Below are 20404 nucleotides of genomic sequence, written 5' to 3'. Positions count from 1 at the left end.
ACAGGATTGTCACGGGTGAGAACAGATAATTTCCAAAGAAATGACATCCCTTGGGGGGAAGAGGGGGTAAGTGACGAAAGTATGAGACATTCTTTGACGCTCGCAACGCAATCCCTGATGCTTCGAACCGTTCCGCTGTTCATCTCGTAACCGTTCGGAAGCGTGCGTACTTTGGCAGTAGCGCCTGTTTGACTGTTTAAACCTATAAGATCAGTTGGAGCTTGCGGTGCCATTTCGCAGTGTTGAAAAGCCGTCCCTACCGTGCTGCGTGCCCGAGTGCAGAGTGATACATACCAATACACTGTCACTGTGGCCCTGCAAGCATGGGCCGAATCAAGAATGTCCAAGATAGGAAGTCAGCCACCACCGCACCCCGCACAAAGACAGTCACGTTTTGAATTTGTTCGACCAGAGCGCAGAGCGCCTACCATAATACCCTCAAACCGGCCAGTCGCATAGTATTTTTTTAACGATTTCTTTCTTTTCTTTGTCTTTGTTCCTTTTTCATTACGACTAATGACTTCTCAGCCAAAGGCTGTCCCACTCGTTGCTCCAGGCCATACCCGCCCAGTGACCCATCTCTCGTTTTCTCCACTCCAGGCCGATGGCACCTACTTGCTGGTATCCAGCTGCAAGGACGGAAATCCCATGCTCAGAGAGTGGACCGGTGATTGGATCGGCACCTTCTTGGGTCACAAAGGTGCCGTGTGGAGCACCAAGCTTTCCCCTGACACATCCAGGGCTGTATCGGGCAGCGCTGACTTCACTGCGTAAGTAGTAGACATATCTGTAAGCTCTCTCGATGTGCTTAAAATCTTGTTTAACAGAAAAGTCTGGGACACATATTCTGGAGAGGCACTCTGCTCTTTTCCTCATAACCACATCGTTCGAACCGTAGCAATATCTCCGACATTGTCGCATATAGTTACTGGTGGCCAGGAAAAGATAGTGCGCATTTTCAACCTTGGTAGACCCGACGCAGATCCCGACCTCCTCTGCGACACCGGGACGACGGCCCATAACGGGACAGTGAAGAGTGTGGTTTGGATCGGAGACCACACACCGGTATCCGCAGGCGAAGATGGTATGCTAAAGTATGCGTCCTACACGAACCAAACGATTTGCATCTCAGTGACTACAATACAGGTGGTGGGACATACGGACCCGAAAGCAAGTTGCGTCTCTGAGTTTTCAGGGTCCCATTGCTTCGATGGAATATTCCGCTCCGACCAGTCGATTGGTCGTTACCTCTGGAAAATCTGTGGCTTTTATACCCGCCCTGCCTACCGCGGCGCCGACTCACAGCTTGACACTATCATACCAGCCATCTTCTGCTTCTCTTCATCCCATTCGGCAAGACCGGTTCGTCACGGGTAGCATGAATGATGAATGGGTTAGAATACACAGTATAGACGGGGAAGAGAGGGATGTTCTCAAGGGACACCACGGTCCCGTCCATTGTGTAGAGTTCAGCCCAGATGGAGAGATTTATGCTAGTGGCAGCGGTACGTCCTACGGCTCATTGTGAGGTATGCATCTGACTGACATAATACCGCTGTGACTTGTAGAGGATGGTGAGTTACGCTACCAAAGTCTCCTCGATTTCATTGACTGGGTACAGGTACCATCCGTTTATGGCAAACGACCCCTGGCAAGACGTACGGTTTGTGGCAAGGGACGGCGAGTGGCAGTTAGGTGTACAAATGGAGGAAAAATGTGGATATGGTTGTGCCGAACCACTTTGTATATGCTTTTCTATTCAACGGTACCTTTGTGTGATCAGTACTAGCCAAAAACGTATGATTTGCTGGGTCAGACGGCCGCATTGCGTCATAGCCCGCTTGCCCCAGCGGGCGTCTTCACTTTCTGCGTTCGACGATGATTGGCCCGCAAAGACATCGCCCGTCCTCTTCGCCACCGCCGACCATCACCTACCATCATTCGTCGACGTTGCTACCCATCCCAGCCCCACAAATTGCACAGGCTGCTGTGGGAGGCGCCCATTATTCTACCATGTATACGTCACATCATACTCGCAGACGTAGTTCGGGCAGCGACGGACTGCACAGGACATCGCAATCTGCAGGAGATGCGGAGGAGAGTGACAGGCGGAGGATCGTGGACGACCTCAACGAACTCTTTTGCTGTAGGCCCAGCATAGACATTTTCAAGCGGACATGGCGACACGATGCAATTTTTGAGGCGTGTATTGGCTAATTTCTGTTTGAGAACGATGCTTGATCGTCGCATACATATGTAGGACCCCTGGGTAAAGTGCGAGGGTTATAATGAATATGGTCCTCAGGTTAGTAAGTGCATCGTGCGTTCTGATAATCGACTGCTGATTTGGCTTAGTTTTTTGCCATGGTATATGTCGGACTGCACGGTTAGCTTGTTAGGCAACGAGACTAATGAGACTTATTCTCAGCCCAAACTCTTTCAAGCCAAGATATTATCTAGCCGAATCATGTTATCTACTCAGTCACCGAACCGTCTGATATATTCCAAGTCTCAAGAGTATACCCTGCGTTTCTTGGGAAAGAAGAAGGTACGTAGGGATCCTGACGAACCAAACTGACGATCACGGTCCGATAGAGAGTTGATTCCGTTGTTGTTGTCGATTTGGACGAAAACGACAAGATCATGCGGGTGGAAGACAAGTGGGGGGGTGCGGAACAGCCGACACACTATGGCACGTTGCATCTTCGTCGGGCAAGTGCAGTAATTATATCGTGGTTGATCAGAGTACCGAGGTGGCAGTCGGATTAGCGGGGTTGATGTATTTGTGGTCATATGAATAAATAGCGGAGGCTTCCTTTCTTTATCGATACGGGGTCAGCTGGACAAAGTTTATGGACTCCGCTATCTGTGTAGGAGATATAAACAACCCTCGCATACTCTCTCCTGTCTGCAGGCTCGATTAATATCCTCATCCATCTCCCGTTTGCAGGCTTGAACTCACCAACTTACCATGGCATCCGAAGTCCGTCAGTGAGTAGAGCAAGGCACCCACGGGAACACCGTTGCTAATCCATCACTCAAGGAGAGCAAAGGCGCAATCCGCGTCTCCCCTGGGTCCTTTAGGCATCGAAGCTGCTCTTGAGGCGCAAGCCGACCCTTCCATCCAACCGCGTCCAAAGATATTTGACGAGTTCGCCTTGACTGATCGAGTGGCACTTGTGTCTGGAGGCAATCGGGGGCTCGGACTCGAGATGGCGATCGCACTGGCCGAGGCAGGCGCAAGAGCTGTTTATTGCTTTGATCTTCCCGAGAAACCTTCGGAGGAGTTTGTTGCTTCTCAAGAGTATGTCAGCAAGCTTGGGAATAACTCGAGACTCGTGTACTTCGCCGCGGACGTGCGTGACCAACAGTTGCTATGGAAGAAAGCAGAGGAAATAGGCGATAAGGAGCAAAGGTTGGATATTTGTGTGGCTGCTGCCGGTATCCTTAAGCCCCACATGGACTGCTTGGAATATCCCGCAGACGTGTTCAGAGAGGTAATACATGCCGCGGGAACGAGAGCGCCGTTCGTTTAATGGTGACGTTTTGGTTTAGGTCGTGGAAGTGAACACAACTGGCGTTCTGTTTACGGCACAGGCTGCTGGACGGCAAATGGCACGCTTCGGCCGTGGGGGCAGTATCATCTTGATCGCCTCGATGTCAGGGAGTATTACCAACAGGGTAAGCTTGACCTGACGTGATGTAGTACGATATAACGAACGTGCTGCAGGACCACGCATGGGTGTCATACAATTCGTCCAAGTCTGCGGTATTGCAGATGGCACGCAGCATGGCATGTGAGCTCGGAGAGAAGAAGATTCGTGTGAATACGTTGTCCCCGGGCCATATCTACACCAAGTACGTATGGTTCTTATGTTCATGGCAGGCGCGTGTCTGATCGGATGAGCGGGCCAGGATGACTGCAGCATACCTCGATAACCAGCCTCACTTGCTGGACAAGTGGTCGAGCATGAACCCGCTTGGACGACTTGGAAGGCCTGATGAGCTTCGCGGTGTCGTCGCCTGGCTCGCCTCTGACGCGTCTACTTTCTGCACTGGAAGCGAGTGAGTGGTTTATCGTCCTCGCAGGCACTCACTAATCAGCTCATGCACGTCTCAGCATCATTGTCAGTGGAGGACATCACTCGTGGTAGTACACAAATATAAATATTGATTTTGTCAAAGGAAATAATAATAATTCTTGATTTTCCCTTTTTTGGGGATGCACGATCTCGATCGGCGCAGTGACTGCGGATTCTGGAAATGCGCAGTGGGCCTCCCAACAGCGGATTCAAGCCAGCATTCGACCAGCTCTGCGCGCAGCAGAAGGCGCTCCTTTTCTACCGCCTTTCCCTTCCACTTTCATCGTCCACACACGGCTGTTCCTCGTCGCTGCCATCGCTTGGCACCGTGACCAGCCATGGACACACCAGGTTCTGACCTCCCAAAACCTCCCAGGCGAAGAGATCCCGCTCAGCCAACTGATATCGCTGAGAGAGTCATCGCTCTCCAGAGACGAAATGCGGCGTACGCTTCCATCCCCTTCGTCGGCCTATTTTTCCTGACCCTCTCTCTCTCTGACAGTGCATCCCGTGCCCGAGAGCGGACAGAGCGCCCCCTGCACTCGTCTTCTGCATCTCGCACCACTTCTCAGCAGCCTACTGCCTCTACCTCTCGACCCACCCCCCAACAGCCCAACATCTCCCCTCGTGTATCTGCGGCAAACGCATCCCCACGGAAACCCCAAGCCTCGTCCAACGCCATTCTCGTTCGTCCAGAAGCTGATCCGGACGACTTCTGCCGTCGCCTCCACATATCTAGCTCTCCGCGCACCCAACACCAGTCGAGGCAGCCGCCGACGGGAAAACTCTACAATCCTGACGCCGATCCCATATCCATTCGTCGTGCAGCGGATCCAGAGGCTATCCCCGACGCAAGCAGCTCCTTCCCTCCTCGCAATGCTCCAACTCCGGCTCCTCACCGTGATCCACCTTCTCACCAGCGTCTTTTCGACCACAGAAAGGATGATCCTGTGCGTTTCTCCGTCCTCGCGAGACCGTCAGGCGGAAAGTCGGCGGTATCCAAACCTTCTGGTGATCTCGTCTCGGCCTCGTCAACGTCGTCCTATGCTCCATCGATGACCTCATCAAGTTTCACCCTTTCGTCCGGCACAACAGACAACTCGTCTGCATCCTCCGCCCTGTTTGAAGGCAGGCCTCCGCGCGAAGATCCGGGTAACAACGCTTTTGCAATCCAGCTGAAGAAGCTCTACCGTACGATCTCGACGCTCGAGTCCAAAATCCTCAACGAGGATTCGGACGAGAACGTGGACGAGGGTCGCGTTCTCTTACAAGGCCACGGGCGCGAGGTGACGGAAGAAGAGCTCGAACAACAAAAGTGGCTGAGAGTGATAGCCGACCATAAACGGTAAGCCACTTGCCCGCCGATCCCCTGTTTTGATGCTCATGACGGATTTGGGAATCACGCAACCAGACTCGCAGACATGATGCACAATCTGATGCAGATCTCTCTCTCGCCAAGCGTGCCCGCGTCCTTGCGCGTCATCCCCACAAAGTACAATATCATCATCCGCCTGTGGACACATGGCTTCCACAAACTCCTCGAGGCCCTCCGTCGTGCATCCTGCAACTCACCCCTCGCTCTGGAGCACCTGCAAGATTTCATCTATTTCGCATACACATTCTACACCGGACTACTTGAGGAGCCGACGCTACGGACTTTCCGTGCGGGCTGGCTCGAAGCCCTCGGAGACCTCGCCCGCTATCGCATGGCGGTCGCAGCCATGGTCACCAGTAATCATCTCTCAGGCGCTGCTCTGACCACTGATGCTGTCTCCAAGGCCGCGGAAGCCACCAGCGAGGAGACGAGTAGTAAGAAGTCCAAGTCACAAATCAGCGTCAAATCATCGTCGGATAGACCGGCTGCACGCATTGACGACTCCCCAACCCCCAGTGTCGGTATCGCCGCAGCGCGCATGATGGAGGTCGGGCCCGAAAAGGAACGATGGAGATGTATTGCGAAGGAGTGGTATTTCCAAGGACTCGCTGAGACTCCCGGAACCGGCAAACTACATCATCATCTAGGGCTGCTCAGCCGGGAAGCCGACTGCGAAGAACTGCGGGCCGTCTATCACTTCGCCAGGAGGTGTGTCTGTGATCCTTACCTGCTGTCAATTTCTCAACTCTTTTTAAATAAAAAAAAATAGTATGACCACTCTCCACCCATTCCTGACGTCTCGTGAATCTGTCCTCCCCATCTGGTCGCCGTCAGCACAGGCGCGGCGTTCTCAACCTGACGCATCTGCATCCGAATTATTTGTCCTTCTCCACGGCATGCTCTTCACTAACATCCAGCTCGACGATTTCGCCTCTACACTTGCACGCTTCCTTGAACGTCTTGAAATTGAAGGCGCAGAAGAACGCGAGTGGATCATGATGGCCGTTATAAACATCACGGCCATCATGGAGTATGGTCGACAGGGTGGTATTTTAAGAAAGATTGGTGGGATTGGTGCCAGTCGCGAAGGTGCTGGAGTTACTCCTGTTCGTATGGTTGCGAAGCGCATCCCCACCGCCCATCACGAAAATGATCGCGAAGACCGGTCGATGGACATAGATGACGAAAGTCCGGTGATGGCTGCTGGGCAAGCGGTACTCTCCCCCGCACTGCCGGATGCAGACTCAGCCTCCGACCTTCCGCCCATGTTCAAGTTTGCAACGCAACTTACTTTTTCAATGCTTTCCTTTGTTCTTCACCATCCGACTCGCAAGGCGTCTCAATTCTCGAGGTTGAGCCTCAATCCATATCTCACCATCATGGTGACCTTCCTCGCAACCGTGTGCAAGCATACTCCAACGCTGTCCGTACTCGAAAGGTCCATGCCATGGGAAGATCTCGCACGATTTTTCTCTAACATTCCTAAGAGGGTTTTGGTAGCGCAAGGCCTCTTAGTCCCAGTACCCGGGGGCGAGAGATGGTCGATGTTGACGAGCGGCTGTGCACCACCGCTTCCCGAGGATTGGTGCATGAGAGGTATGGAATGGGTCGGTCGGAAGGTGTTCGAGCGTGGATATTGGAAGAGCGGAGAGGATCGCCGTGCCGAGATGGAGGTGCTGGACCTCGAGGAGAGTGTTCAACTCACTGACGGTATCATCGAGGATGAAGATGAAGATGAAGGCGGACAAGGGGAGGGACAAAGTGTGACGGCAAAACGTTGGACCAGAATGACACGTTGTGCTGTTGCTCTCGCTAACTTCGTCGACGGCTTTTCGCGGAGAGAAGGAACGCGACATTGGGTAGTTGAGGGGGCACTTGCAGCCAAGGTCGAACGCTGGCAAGAAGAAGATCGGCGTCAACGAGAAGAAGAGGAACGTCGCCGCAGAGGTCGCTTGCGGACCGACGATATTATGGATATTGACACAGAGGAAGAGGTGGAGGAGACGTCGGAAGAGAGCGAAGACGATGACGAGGACTCTGAAGAAATTAAGGCTCTCAAGGTACCGTGTTTTGTTAGCCGTGCCTTTTTGTGCCGTGAATTGACAGTGTTTTGATCAGGCACGGCGACGATATCTGCGTAGTTTATTGAATTCGGCACAACACTCTTCGCTCTCCCCGCTGCCCAAGCCGCGGTCATCGCCCAGTCAGCCTCGCAAGGCTCAGTCGGCGTCAAGGCTTTCCATCATCCCAGGCTACACTGTTCTTGTCCTCGATACCAACATTCTCCTTTCTTCTTTGTCCATCATCGCCTCGATAGTAGAAAGCCTTCGTTGGACAGTTGTCATTCCCGTCCCTGTTGTCATGGAACTGGACGGCCTTTCTGCGAACACCTCGCAACTGGGTGCGGCTGCACGAGAGGCACTATCCTACGTCACGTCTCATGTCCGCTCTTACGGAATGTCGCTCAAGGTTCAAACGTCCAAGGGCAACTATTTGACCTCGCTCAGCGTGCGAACTGAACAGGTCGACTTCACTGATAAAGAGTCTTGGGAACGCAGCATGGATGACCTAATTCTGAAGGCTGCAGTGTGGCAAGATGAGCACTGGGTCGATCGATCTATGCTCCTCAAGGGTAGCGCAAGCCCTGCAAGTACTGCCGGCGCCGTCAAAGTCGTTCTTCTGAGTTTTGATCGTAATTGTGGGTGTGGCTAGTATGTTCGCTGGGGGGTCTGGACTAACTCTCGGATGTGATTAGTGCGACTTAAAGCTCGTTCGCGACAGCTTCCCGCAGCTGATGAGAAGGACTTGGCTGGAATTCTAGCATTCGTTACCTAATACGAAGGAGTAACTGTACTATAACTCTCAGTTCCTCGCTTTCGATTTGGTCCTTGGAAGTTCCACGGCACACGCCGTCGAAGAATGGGACCTTCTCTGGGACCTCTCGGGTCTGTCGTCCATGTCGCGCCCGTTGTGGTGGAGGTGTGCGACTGTATGCGGTTGTCCGCCGTCTTCATAACTAGCATACTTTCACGATACCCCTCACCTGCACTGTTGCAATCTTTATTAATGTAGTTTTTGGTGTGTTATTATAGGTGTTTTAGTGTTGTTATAACGGGAACAACGTTACTTCTAAATTGTACACGCTGATGGGCTCTGATGGTCTCGATAACCCTGATCGCGGGAGTGCACTCATGGTCTAAAGAAGCAAACACATTCTAAGTGTTCCCTAGGCCTGCGTATGGTATCGGCTACAGTACACGCGTGTTTTGAGGTCTACTTTGTCTACATTATTCATAAATCATGGCTGCCTGAGAGAGCTTGTATTGCAGGGTACCCTCGGGGAACCAACTAGGCACTAAGTTAGGGCCAACACCTGACCAACGCTGCTATGAAACGCTTACAGAGCGATCTCCTTTTCCGCATTCTCGACGCTGTCGGAGCCGTGGCAGATGTTGCGACCGGTTGCGAGAGCGAAGTCACCGCGGATGGTACCTGCACGTGCGCGAATGTTCGAATGGATGTACAAACAGAGGGAATGGGAATGTTCTTACCAGGAGCGGATGCAAGGGGATTGGTAGCACCCAGCATGGCACGGCCGGTTTTGACAGCGTCGAGGCCCTCGAAAACCATGCAAAAGACGGGGCCGCTATGCATGTACCTGATCAGGTCAGGGAAGAATGATCTTTCCTTGAGATCGGCGTAGTCTGGGGGGATAATGATCAGTGGCTAAGCGTTGGCAAGAAAAAGCGAGGGGAGAGGACTAACGCTTCTCCAGATGCTCCTTGGAGGGCAAAGCGAGCTTGGAAGCGATAAGCTTGAAGCCACGCTTCTCGAAGCGGGAGAGAATCTCTCCGATGAGACCACGGTCAACACCGTCAGGCTGCGCACACGCGATCGCTGATACTTTAGCACCTCTGAACGATGGCTTCGGAGAGTCAATCCTTACCTTGACCATAATGTATGTGCGCTCAGAAACGTTTGGGGCCATCTCGACTGTAATCTCAGGTGCGTGCGTGTGTGGTGTTGGGAGGAAGAAACTCGTCGCTGGGCCAACCTATATAGTTTCCATTTTATTAATTTATCTTATCGAAATCTTATCATCCTTATACTTGGGTAAATTACCAAACATGATTAAACAAGCTCCCCGGCTGCCTCCGCTGGAACAGCTTGAAATTGTCTCCATTTCCATATAGCACTTTGAGACTTCAAAAAACACTCGATGAACGCGCTCGGGCCATCTCTTGCACCATACATTCGTTCTTCACGAACGCTCAAGAAATGGGTTACTCCAGTCGCGCAGTGGTATGCCAACCTGATGGGCTACCGTCAGATGGGTCTTAAATATGACGATCTCCGTACGTTTTGTTCCGTGTAACCCACACATTCTCGTCGTTGGTGTTGTTCTACTATGGGTCGCTTATAAATTGATTTAGAGCAAGAGGAATTGCCCGAAGTTCAAAGGGTATGTCTGTCATGTTTTGAGTTTCTTGGGTGCGTTTTTGATGGTAATTGGTTCCATTGCAGGCCCTCGGTCGTCTGTCACAACGAGAATACTATGACCGTTCATACCGCATGAAGTTCGCCGCGCACCAATCTGTGTTGCATAAACCCCTGCCGAAGGAGCAATGGTTATCTGCAAAGGATGTATGTACATATATATGTGTGCCAGCTGTTCTTTGGCTGACAATATCCAAGGACGCCCGGTACTTGAAACCACACATTGAGGATGTTCTCAAGGAGGAGTCCGAGAGGGCTGCTTGGGATACTATGGGCGTACAGCGCAGATAGACTGTGATACGACTGCATTTTTCGTAAATTCAACCAGCTGCACTCGTTAATTGGAATCTATAGCGTCACGGGCACGCTTGCGAATTGAATTTGGACAACTTCTACAACCGTACTGGACATTCTACTGAGAAGGCTCATTTCAAAGGAAACTCATTCAAGGGCCTTGACTAGCGGAGAAATGACCTCGCCACCTTTCTGTTTGTAAAAGGCGATGACCCTTTTACTGACTGCCGCGATATCTGGTGTGATATTAAACCATGGTCTATCACGGCAGGGTTGCACTTACTCGTGCCGGTTATACCGAATTTTTCGTACACCTTCTGATATGGTCCCGATGCTCCCCACCCTTCGAGGCCGTATTGCTGTACAACACGTTAATTTGTGACTTCATATCCTTTCAACTACTTACCTCGTGACTGTACTTTTGCCACCCAAGAGTCTAAAGAGTCGATACGCTTAGCACCTGATTGGTCAACACCATTCAGGGTGATACTTACCGACAACGCCTCCAAAGACAAAATCGGAGCTCCGCTCCTCAGGACGCTCATTTTGTACTCCTTGTCCTGCTTGTCGAATACGGACCAACACGGTAGGCTCACAATTCTAACTTTGACTCCCTCTGCCTTGAGTTTGCTCGCAGCCTCGAGAGCTATGGCAACTTCGCTACCGCTGCTGACGATGGTCAAGTCTTCACCTTCCACATCGTAAAGGACATAGCCACCGCGGGCAGCGCGTTCGATGGTGGAATCTTCAAGGTTCGGAAGGTTCTGACGCGAGAGAGAGATGACAGACGGGGTCGCTTTGCTCTTGATTGCAACGAGATAAGCCGCCGAAGTTTCGTTACCGTCAGCTGGTCGCCAGAAATCAAGGTTGGGAATTGCACGGAGATGTGCAGCAGTTTCAATAGGTTGGTGGGTGGGCCCATCCTCGCCGAGACCAATTGAATCGTGCGTAGCTTGTGTGAAAGGCTCAGCGTATTTCACATATATCGTGGTTTTAGGACTCACCGACCCAGATAAGCTGATGCTTGCTCAGAGCCGACAGTCGGACAGCACCGGCGGCATAGGATACGAAGTTCTGCTCGGGTGTGAGTCGGATAAGATAGTACTGGAAAAATTCACTCACCAAGAAGGTACCCACGTAAGGTATGATAGCGCCGTACGCTGACAAGCCGTTTGCGATGGCACCCATACCGTGTTCCCGAACTCCATAACGAATGTAGCGTCCCGCGTAGTCTCCAAGACCAGTGTCAGGAGGCTGGAAGTCAACGCTTCCTTTGACTCTGGTGAGGTTACTTCCAGTCAAGTCCGCAGAACCCCCCAACAGCTCGGGCAGAGCTGGATAGAGCGCCGACAGGGTGATCTCAGACAATTTACGGGAGGCTTGAGCGGGGTCTGTCGGCTTGTAGGTCGGAAGTCGCTGCTCCCATCCATCAGGAAGTTTCCCTGCGATGCGCCGGGCAAGCTCGGCGTGTTCCTTTGGATAGACATTCGCATATTTCGCGAAAAGCGACTCCCAAGCCACTTCAAGCTGAGCACCCCGACGGGCTGCCGCTCGATAAGTGGCATAAGTTTCCGACGGCACGTAGAAAGATTGATCTGAAGGGAAACCACATTTGCTTTTCAGAGCTTGGATGTCATCAGCCTTCAACGCTAGAGGAGAAAGTTATTCGTAATTCAAAAAATTTAGAGTGTTACGCACGAGAGCCGTGGACACCATGTGTACCCTGCTGCTTCGATCCGTAACCGATGGTGGTCCGCAAGCAGATGATGGTTGGCTTCCCTTTTTCCTCTCGAGCGGCGGCGATGGCATCGTAGATGGCAGCAAGGTCACTGACATTCCAAGTTAGTGTAATTGAAAATACACTTTCAGCTAACTTACTTGTCACCGTCATCGACATGTAGAACCTGCCAGCCATATGCAAGGAACCTCTGTTCGACATTTTCAGTAAAAGCGACCGCAGTGTCACCGTCAATAGAGATGTCTTTTTGAGGGAGAGGGTTTGGTAAGTTTGGGGTGAAGGGATCAAGCTATACGTACGATTGTCGTCATATATCTTGGGTGCCGGTCAACCTGGTGCACATAATTGATAAATGAAAGACACCCACGACAATCAGGTTTCCCAGTTTCAGGTGACCGGCGAGTGACGCTGCTTCGCTGGAAACACCTTCCATGAGACAACCATCACCGGTAAAGACTGAATGATGCTTGTTGGTTGCGACTCGTTACTGGTGAGCTTGTATAACATACCGTAGGTGTAGTTGTTGATGAGGTCGAAATTTTCACGGTTATAAACGGCGCCTAGATGGGTCTGAGCGATGGCAAGGCCGACGCCATTGGCAAATCCCTGGCCAAGGGGGCCAGTAGTGACCTCGATGCCTGGAATATTGACGTGTATCAAGGCAAACGGGGCGGTGGTTCGCACATACCATCCGTATGATTCGCTTCTGGATGACCAGGAGTGAGCGAGTCAATCTGGCGGAAGGCTTTGAGATCATCCATGGATAATTTGTATCCGAGAAGATGGAGAAGAATGTATTGCAATGCGCAACTGTTCCGAGACATTAACGGGTCGTAATGCAACGCCAGTTGTCACTCACGCGTGTCTGTGGGAGGGACATTCAGATAATTGTACGAACTTCGAAGCCACATAAAATATTACCCATTGGACAAGACAAAACGATCACGGTTAAACCACTTGGAGCTTGCAGGATTGGCATTGAAGAACCTGACAAGGAGATAGCTGAGCACATGTAAAGACTCTTTTCAGGACTTGACCGCTTGCCTCGTGAAGAGTACGTGGGCCGCAGGAGCCATGCCCATGGGAGCGCCTATTGGGGGTCGTCCGTTGTCACCAAGCGACAGTGATAGGAGGGTCGCCTACCAGGATGACCAGAGTTCGCCTTGCCTACCACATCGGCAGCAAGGGTACGAATTGTTGCGACGCAAGTCGCATCTGTGGGCTCTGGGGTGAACTTGGAAACCATGGTTGATATGGACAGACGATAAGTTGGTGTCTATCTTGTCAGAACGCACTTCCAGACTTACATCATATTGGCTTTATTTATCATGCCCGATATGAGTTCACACGGGGTCGGACCGTGAAAAGCTTGCAAATCATTCGCTCATCCGTTCCTAGAATCAGATGCACCCGCAGCTGTCCGACAAACGAATAGGTGTGTGTCTACGGGTCGTCTCTTTCTTTTTTCCTTGCGGAAGGTTTCACAAAACAGCCCTGTAAGTTTGCAGGGAGTTCATACAAGCCCTCGACGCATGTCATGCCAACAACTGGGCCAGGTTGACCGGTCGCTGTAACCGGGAAAAAGACAAGCTCAACCAATGTCTTCGCAAAGAGGTCAGTGACCAATTGTTGGAGGTCCGAAGCCCGATGATCTAAGCGTATGCGGTTAGCGTGTTGAGCGGTCTGCCAGAAATCGTGCAGACGCCAAGGAACAGCGCACGAAGACTGAAATGGCTTGGAAAGAGCTACATGAAAACGATTGACCCCTACTTGGCACGCTCAGTGCGTGGCGTCCTGCGATATGCATCCTCGCCGTTGCTTCATGAGGTTTGTCGGCCTTAATAATGCCCTACCGGAAGGGATCGACGTTCAGGCATATCTTTATCTGTTCCGATTATAACCCATCGTTTGAGAGCACAAAGTCGACTATTACACACTTCTTCGCACTGTAGTAGTTCATTCGAATAGATTTTATTCCCTGTGAGGAAGCTGACGTAAGCAAAAAGGACATCCCGGACGTCCTGTTGTCGGAGGGGGCAACAAACAACATGGCCCGCGTGCATCGAGTTGCTGCAGCCGCCTCTGTGCTGGCCATTTTCTATCTCCTCACGTTCTTTTCAATTATTCCGGTGCCTTTCGTAGATCCTAGCGTTTCCGAACAAATTCTCCCCCTCGTGCGTTGATTGTTCCCGCTCCAGAACAAAATGTTCTATACTCATCCTGTGACAGGTCCCTTGGTGGATTCTGGTGTCTTTTGGTTCTTACTCGCTTTGGAGTTTAGGCTGGGGTCTGTTCACTTTCAGGGACTGTCCAGAGGCGTACCGTGAACTACTGAAGGTCCCTGTTGTCTTGCTTGAAGTTGTTTCCAAGTGTCGCTGACCCTGCCCTCTTTTGTGTACAGGAGATAAACGACGCAAAGAACGACCTGAGTGCGAGAGGGGTTAGTGTAGACTAGTTATGTACGACACAGGCTTCAAGTAACCACTATCATCGTGGTACATACATACTACGTTGTGGACGATGCAATTGAGCTTCACCCCCTCCGGTTAGTCTCCCCTGGGCAGGCTCTGCTGAAATTTGTTGATGGATTTCTCTTCGAAGTACTCCCTGCCATCACTAGCTCTTAGTGCACCGGGTATCACAAGTATTTTTGCACATTCACCATAGGAGGAACTAAAGACAGCCTACTTAACCCTCTTGCATGTCACTGGCTTGCTCTTCCGAAGAATTCGTCCCTCCTGCAACCATCCCAGCCACCGTAAAGTTAACACAGCGTACTGCCAAAGTCCGCAGGTTGACTAGGACCAGACACCCCGTTTCTGAAAAATTCGGCACAAGAACCACTCTGCACTTCCTTGACATCTTCCCGTCCTTGCTTTCACCCCCTACCAGTTGGGTACTGAACTCCGGCATACAACCAACTATGTAGAGGTCCGGCGTTTCCCCAAGGACGAAGGGGTCCCTCTCACGGAAAGGGTGGCACCACAGTGTATCTGGCGCGGTTGGTGCGAGATGTCTCCATTTCAAAGATGAGCAAGCGATCGAGAGGTGCGTCGACGGCGGAGAAGGGAGATATTGATACATATCCAAAACTGGTTGACCAGATGTCACCAGTACACTGCGAATCAACGGAACGGAACGACTGCTTGACGTAGACGATTTTGTTCCCATCGGCATCGCGCTTTTGGACTTGCGGCCACACTCGACGCGCAGCCAGACCGGATTAGTTTCACAACGAAAGGTCTCGAACTCGGCCGCTTTACCAAACATTGCCAGAGGGAAAGGCTGTTGTGGCAAGATTACTCCTGCCGGATCGTCGCCACCTGGTAGGACGTGCACAGGTAGTACCGACGCCAGATCTTCAAGGTGTGCGGACAGCGTCACATTGGGATGCGTTGAGAATTTTGCTTGTGCAGCAGAGCCATACTTCCGCTGTTTACCTATCTTCAGTGACATATGACGTGAACGAAACCATAACTCACAGGCCGATTCTCGTCGCCCTCATCACCGTTGTCTGTCCAGACCCGCGAAAACAAATTGCCAGCTATGATGAGGCGTGTCACTTGTGATGCTAACTTTTGATCATCTGGTCCACCTGTCTCTCCAGCGAGATACTCTACTAGCATCTGAACCTGAGCCTCGCCCGATGAGGGGTCACCCATTGAGAGGCCAGATACTATAGCGAGACATTCGTCCTTCGCTGAGGAACTGGGCAACGTTGGATACCCTAACCATCAGAGCATATGTAAAACACGCACGAGCCATCTACATCCATGATATCGACATCGTCACCCGAAAGGTTTGCTTCTTTAAACGGTGCAAGTTCCGGGTAACAGATGTCAGCCACCTCGAAGTCGCCGCTGGCCGTTTCCATGCCAAGTGCGGCAATAATGACGCCTGTGACTAGACGGGTTGAATGCAGTCGCTCTCCGACGAGTTTGACGCGACCAGATTCATCTTCTAACATCACAGCGTCGTCCTCGGAGTGGAATTTTTCGCGGGGTGGGGGAGGGGGAATAGAATACTGATGAGGGAGATTACGCAGGTGAAGGTGTTGACTAGAAGTGTACGTACATCACGACCAAGGTCCTCCAAAACGTTGGGCTTCAGTGGCATATCCATGTATACGGTGCCAATAATCCAGCACAACTGTGATTTTACGACATCGAGGACTCTCCGCACGAATACGGGTTTCCCTAGGAAAACGTCGTGGTTTAGGCTTCGTCATGGCCAAGGTGCCGCCACACCTACCGGGAAGATCTTTCCATTTTGCACTTGCACGATCCATGACGGGTTGCTTGAGCATGGCAAGTCTCGTGAAGTACATGTTCGAGTACTGGTGTCTGTAAGACTTGTTCTTTGTGTCGATGATGAAAGAGGGCGAAGTCGGTGTTTGAGGTAACAGGGAACTCGTGCATCGCGTTAACTGCAGATGAGAGGGTAGTCTGGCAAAAGAGATCAGTCGTTCCACCGTCGAAAGACGCCCGTTTCACATACGTGGCTACTGCTGATGTTGAGGACATGGTAAGCCCCTGTCAATCGAACGTGCGACTTTGTCGAGTGTCATGTTTACTACTTCCGACGGCAGCGCTCTAGGTTTCCTGCGCGTTCCACGCCCATCCTTACCCTGATCTGATGCTTGGAAACAATTGGCTACAGACATATCTGATTCTGATGGCCTTGACAAAACAGGGATGTTGTTTCTGAGGATGGCAACAGGCACACCGCATGGTGGGTATCAGCCTAGTGATGTCAGATATGAAGCGATACTATGGATCGCTCCATGCCCTGCGCCCAATAATTCGTCATCATGGAGATCAAACTTTTAGGAATTGGGCGGTATAGCGACGGTCCTTGCTTCTGGTCTGCTCGATGGTGTGCTATGTAGTACCTACCCTAACTGTGTAACATCACTCATGAACTCCCCAGATTACTGCTTTGCGAGGGACTGAGTGTCCCATTGGACCGGCACCCATGATGATGAGCTGTGCTTCCGTGCCAACACGACTACCTATGGATTGGTGCCATCAAAAGTTGTGCGATCGTGAACCCCTGAACTTTAACTTCAAGCACGAGGGCGGAAGTTATTTCTGTCTGTCCCCCCGTCTTGGAGGTATTTAAAGTCGAATGGAGGCATTCCCCAATCTTATCGACACCGTCGTCATGTCCATCTCAAAGGTAACCTGGTCCCCCCCTCTCACTTCCAGAGACGATCTTCTGATTTCACTGTGTATAGCACATCAATCCTGAGGCTCTCATCCATGATGGACAAGTCAGTTCTCTTTCATAAAAAGCACTCTTTCTCAGATCTCAATTCTGTGCCTAGGATAAGAGGCACCGTCATCGTCACCTTCTTGGCGGGGATCCCAGCAAAATATCCCATCCATACAACGCGCGATATGGAACAGAGGCTATTCCGAAGTTTAAAATTCCCTCAAAGGGGATCGGTGCTGATGCTGCATACCAGCTCATTCACGATGAACTGGATCTGGACGGTTCCCCGACGCTCAAGTACGCAAATCCCTTTGCAGCGCACTCTCTATTTACAGCTGACCATGTATGCAGTCTCGCTTCTTTTGTTCAATACGTGGATGCCCGAGCCTGCCAAAAGATTAATGATGGAAAACTTGTCCAAAAATCTTATAGATCAGGATGAATACCCCATGACACGTAAATTAACGCTAGCCCTGTATCTTGAAATGTTCTGACGGTGTTTCTTTTTGTAGAGAATATCCACATGCGTTGCATTTCCATTCTCGCTAATCTCTGGCATGCCCCGTCTACGCACGATGCCATCGGAACTGCAACAACAGGGTCATCCGAGGCCATTCAACTCGGAGGCCTCGCAATGAAACGTCTCTGGCAAGAACGTCGCAAGGCTGAGGGAAAATCCATTCACGAACCTGGTCCCAACATTGTCATGGGCGCGAATGCTCAGGTTGCACTGGAAAAGTTTGCGCGCTATTTCGAAGTCGAATGCCGCCTCGTTCCGGTGAGCGTCGAGAGCAAGTACAGGCTCGATCCCAAGAGGGCGATGGAATATGTGGACGAGAATACTATTGGTGTCTATGTTATCCTCGGCAGTACCTATACCGGGCATTACGAACCTGTAAAGGAAATGGCCGACCTTTTGGATGAATACGAGAAGCGTACCGGTCATTCAGTTCCCATTCACGGTTCGTTTCTTTAATCAGATACTAAGAACCGACCCGATTGTACTACAGTTGATGCGGCTTCCGGTGGATTTGTTGCTCCCTTCGCTAACCCAAAACTTGTGTGGGACTTCAAAATTCCCCGGGTGGTCTCGATCAACACCTCTGGTCACAAGTTCGGCCTTGCGTATGTCGGTGTGGGATGGGTAGTCTGGCGCTCAAAGGATCGCTTGCCTAAAGACCTTATCTTCGAGCTCCACTACCTGGGCTCGGTGGAATATTCGTTTTCACTCAACTTTTCCCGCCCTGCGCACCCGATCATTGCCCAGTACTTCAACTTGATACATCTGGGCTTTGAAGGATACCGTGAGATAGCCTTGGCAGACCTGAAGAATGCACGGCTACTGAGCCGAGCTCTGGAGAAAACGGGGTTGTATACCGTCTTGAGCGACATCCACAGACGCAAGTCGGAGGGATTACTGGCCAAAGCGGTGGCTAGCATTGATGAAGAAAACTCAGAGGTACTGTGGCATTGGATAGGTTGATTCATCAAGTTGACGCCGGCCTCTCAGGGGTACGAGGAAGGACTACCTGTGGTGTCCTTCCGTTTCTCCGACGATTTCCAACAAAAATACCCAGAAATCGAACAACGATGGATACAGGTCCTCCTGCGGGCCAGAGGGTGGATTGTACCCAACTACGAGCTTCCTCCGGAGTTAGATAACATCCAGATTCTGCGGGTCGTAGTTAGGGAGCACGTGGCTGAAACGGTACGTTATATCTTGTGTGGTCAGACTGTACTTGACAAATTTCTGTAGTTGATTGATCGACTGTTCACCGACATAGTAAGTGTTAACTAGTTTGGCCATCTATATGGAGTACTAAGCAGTGTGATTTTCCAGGTTGAGGTCACTGAGGACCTTATAAATCGTAGTTCCTCCTCGCATGCTCTCGACATACTCGGCAAGCATCATGACGGGAAGACCGATCACGTTCACTTAGGGAGATTGGAGGAGGGCTCGGGATCCCAGTCATCCGGCACGTATGCGAAACAATGCTGAGTTCTAATGATGACTTGCGGAGAATGCCATTGAGGGTGAGGTGAAATTACGCGGTAGTTGTAGGATACTGTAGTTGATGTTGCCTATTGAGAGGCTTGGAATCGTGTGAGTTTGAATGTTACTTTGCTTGTACAATTAAGAACTACGGCGTCATGAATCTGAGCCAGCGGATTGGCAGTCTGACCCCATAGAATCTTGCAGACAGCATTCCTTGGAAGCTAATCTGGCCACCATAACACAAAGCCATGATGCAAGCGGACTTTCTGCTTGCAAATGCTGTCTTCGAGAGGTGCTGCTGGTAGCATCTGCACCGGAGATAACGTCGGGAGTCAACCGGTCACGGTCGAGGTGAGTCGGACTCATACTATAGTCTTCGATTAATAGGTGCTCAACACTTGCCTAATTACCAAGGTCTTTGTTCGTGCGATGACAGATACACTCAAATTCAACGGTCAAGATTTTCAGAACGTGGAGTTCATACACGGCTGAACAGTACACAATTCTGCCGTCTTTGCCGCTGAACTGACTGCTTACAGGCTTTGGTCGGAGTGTGAGTTAGCATAAAGCCGGGGTGATCCAAGACTTCTGAGGTTGTTGCCAGTCCTGTTCCCACGTGTCCAAGGCAAACTGTTACACCGTTGATCGCATGAGTTGGACGATATCTTTGGACGTCGTTCAGTTCATGCAGATATGTAGAACGAGACAGTATTGCTACCGAATGTAAATACATGTTAAGGCAGTGCGAGGGTAGATCTACATACCAACTCGAGGGGTGAAGAGGAGAGAGGGATTGGGGGAAAGGCGAAACGCTTACCGGCCCCGAACGGCAGCGATAACCTCATTGAAAGGCATGAGCTGCGAGGGCGGATGAGAACACCTCGCAGGGTCAAAAAAACAGCGGGTCGTGCTGACGTGCTCGGAACCCCGGGAAGTGAGACTGCGAGATGCCGAAAACAAAGTTTGAGGGAGGGAGTGGTGGGCGGGTGCGACAATGAGGAGAGGCAAACGAGGTGGTTGCACGGGAGGAGGAAACATGCCGCTAGTCCGGAGATTCAAGTGCTCAACGTCAACTCTGAGTCTAGCAGGTGTCAGGTAGTTGAGTTGGGCAAAAGACTCGAGATTCAAAATGCAGCAACTCATAATTTGATCTCATTTGGCTGGTCTAACAGCGACGGAGGGTATGGCAGATTTTTGGCCCGACTTTA

General features: G+C 51.2%; 9 protein-coding genes across 9 annotated transcripts; 6 read left to right on the top strand and 3 right to left on the bottom strand.

The window, feature by feature from the left end:
* Positions 1-364: 364 nt before the first annotated feature.
* Positions 365-1963, top strand: F5J12DRAFT_804589 (WD40-repeat-containing domain protein). The gene is made up of 5 exons (XM_051744505.1): positions 365-770; positions 828-1094; positions 1147-1505; positions 1569-1574; positions 1622-1963. The coding sequence occupies exons 1-5, from the start codon at positions 517-519 to the stop codon at positions 1693-1695; spliced, it is 960 nt and encodes a 319-aa protein (XP_051603366.1). The 5' UTR covers positions 365-516; the 3' UTR covers positions 1696-1963.
* Positions 1862-2548, top strand: F5J12DRAFT_804584 (uncharacterized protein). Its single transcript, XM_051744504.1, has 3 exons — positions 1862-2202; positions 2261-2305; positions 2356-2548. Exons 1-3 carry the CDS (start codon positions 1879-1881, stop codon positions 2389-2391), a joined length of 405 nt encoding a protein of 134 aa, XP_051603365.1. The 5' UTR covers positions 1862-1878; the 3' UTR covers positions 2392-2548.
* A 70-nt stretch (positions 2549-2618) lies between these two features.
* On the top strand, positions 2619-4251 carry F5J12DRAFT_373993 (uncharacterized protein). The gene is made up of 7 exons (XM_051739091.1): positions 2619-2692; positions 2745-2991; positions 3044-3497; positions 3556-3681; positions 3731-3858; positions 3916-4065; positions 4121-4251. Exons 2-7 carry the CDS (start codon positions 2972-2974, stop codon positions 4152-4154), a joined length of 912 nt encoding a protein of 303 aa, XP_051603364.1. The 5' UTR covers positions 2619-2692; positions 2745-2971; the 3' UTR covers positions 4155-4251.
* Positions 4199-8614, top strand: F5J12DRAFT_959262 (uncharacterized protein). Its single transcript, XM_051749911.1, has 5 exons — positions 4199-5427; positions 5494-6165; positions 6227-7517; positions 7576-8155; positions 8213-8614. The coding sequence occupies exons 1-5, from the start codon at positions 4421-4423 to the stop codon at positions 8290-8292; spliced, it is 3630 nt and encodes a 1209-aa protein (XP_051603363.1). The 5' UTR covers positions 4199-4420; the 3' UTR covers positions 8293-8614.
* Positions 8613-9521, bottom strand: F5J12DRAFT_373885 (nucleoside diphosphate kinase). The gene is made up of 5 exons (XM_051739090.1): positions 9404-9521; positions 9223-9337; positions 9009-9161; positions 8859-8949; positions 8613-8805 (listed from the first exon to the last, which is right to left on the bottom strand). Exons 1-5 carry the CDS (start codon positions 9443-9445, stop codon positions 8745-8747), a joined length of 462 nt encoding a protein of 153 aa, XP_051603362.1. The 5' UTR covers positions 9446-9521; the 3' UTR covers positions 8613-8744.
* Positions 9522-9611: 90 nt separating this feature from the next.
* On the top strand, positions 9612-10730 carry F5J12DRAFT_804556 (cytochrome b-c1 complex subunit 7). The gene is made up of 4 exons (XM_051744503.1): positions 9612-9812; positions 9891-9919; positions 9982-10101; positions 10153-10730. The coding sequence occupies exons 1-4, from the start codon at positions 9677-9679 to the stop codon at positions 10243-10245; spliced, it is 378 nt and encodes a 125-aa protein (XP_051603361.1). The 5' UTR covers positions 9612-9676; the 3' UTR covers positions 10246-10730.
* F5J12DRAFT_715032 (Transketolase, thiamine diphosphate binding domain-containing protein) lies at positions 10396-13232 on the bottom strand (the record flags this gene model as incomplete). Its single annotated transcript, XM_051740921.1, has 15 exons — positions 10396-10484; positions 10532-10607; positions 10655-10684; positions 10743-11200; positions 11253-11322; positions 11371-11897; positions 11947-12077; positions 12127-12229; positions 12286-12301; positions 12354-12442; positions 12496-12624; positions 12675-12796; positions 12908-12973; positions 13019-13076; positions 13130-13232. The coding sequence occupies 15 exons, from the start codon at positions 13230-13232 to the stop codon at positions 10396-10398; spliced, it is 2067 nt and encodes a 688-aa protein (XP_051603360.1).
* Positions 13233-13429: 197 nt separating this feature from the next.
* On the bottom strand, positions 13430-16509 carry F5J12DRAFT_903309 (DNA polymerase alpha/epsilon subunit B-domain-containing protein; the record flags this gene model as incomplete). The annotated part of the gene is made up of 7 exons (XM_051748388.1): positions 13430-13480; positions 14732-15418; positions 15469-15694; positions 15745-16010; positions 16061-16182; positions 16238-16395; positions 16484-16509. The coding sequence occupies 7 exons, from the start codon at positions 16507-16509 to the stop codon at positions 13430-13432; spliced, it is 1536 nt and encodes a 511-aa protein (XP_051603359.1).
* A 640-nt stretch (positions 16510-17149) lies between these two features.
* Positions 17150-19199, top strand: F5J12DRAFT_888853 (pyridoxal phosphate-dependent transferase; the record flags this gene model as incomplete). Its single annotated transcript, XM_051747290.1, has 9 exons — positions 17150-17164; positions 17223-17258; positions 17313-17543; positions 17638-17656; positions 17713-18162; positions 18211-18659; positions 18711-18908; positions 18957-18983; positions 19041-19199. The coding sequence occupies 9 exons, from the start codon at positions 17150-17152 to the stop codon at positions 19197-19199; spliced, it is 1584 nt and encodes a 527-aa protein (XP_051603358.1).
* Positions 19200-20404: the final 1205 nt, after the last annotated feature.

Source organism: Pisolithus orientalis, assembly GCF_024613125.1.
Source record: "Pisolithus orientalis strain OTSU chromosome Unknown F5J12scaffold_4, whole genome shotgun sequence".
In the NCBI taxonomy this organism is placed as follows: domain Eukaryota; kingdom Fungi; phylum Basidiomycota; class Agaricomycetes; order Boletales; family Pisolithaceae; genus Pisolithus; species Pisolithus orientalis.
This window is presented reverse-complemented; position numbering and strand designations above follow the sequence as displayed.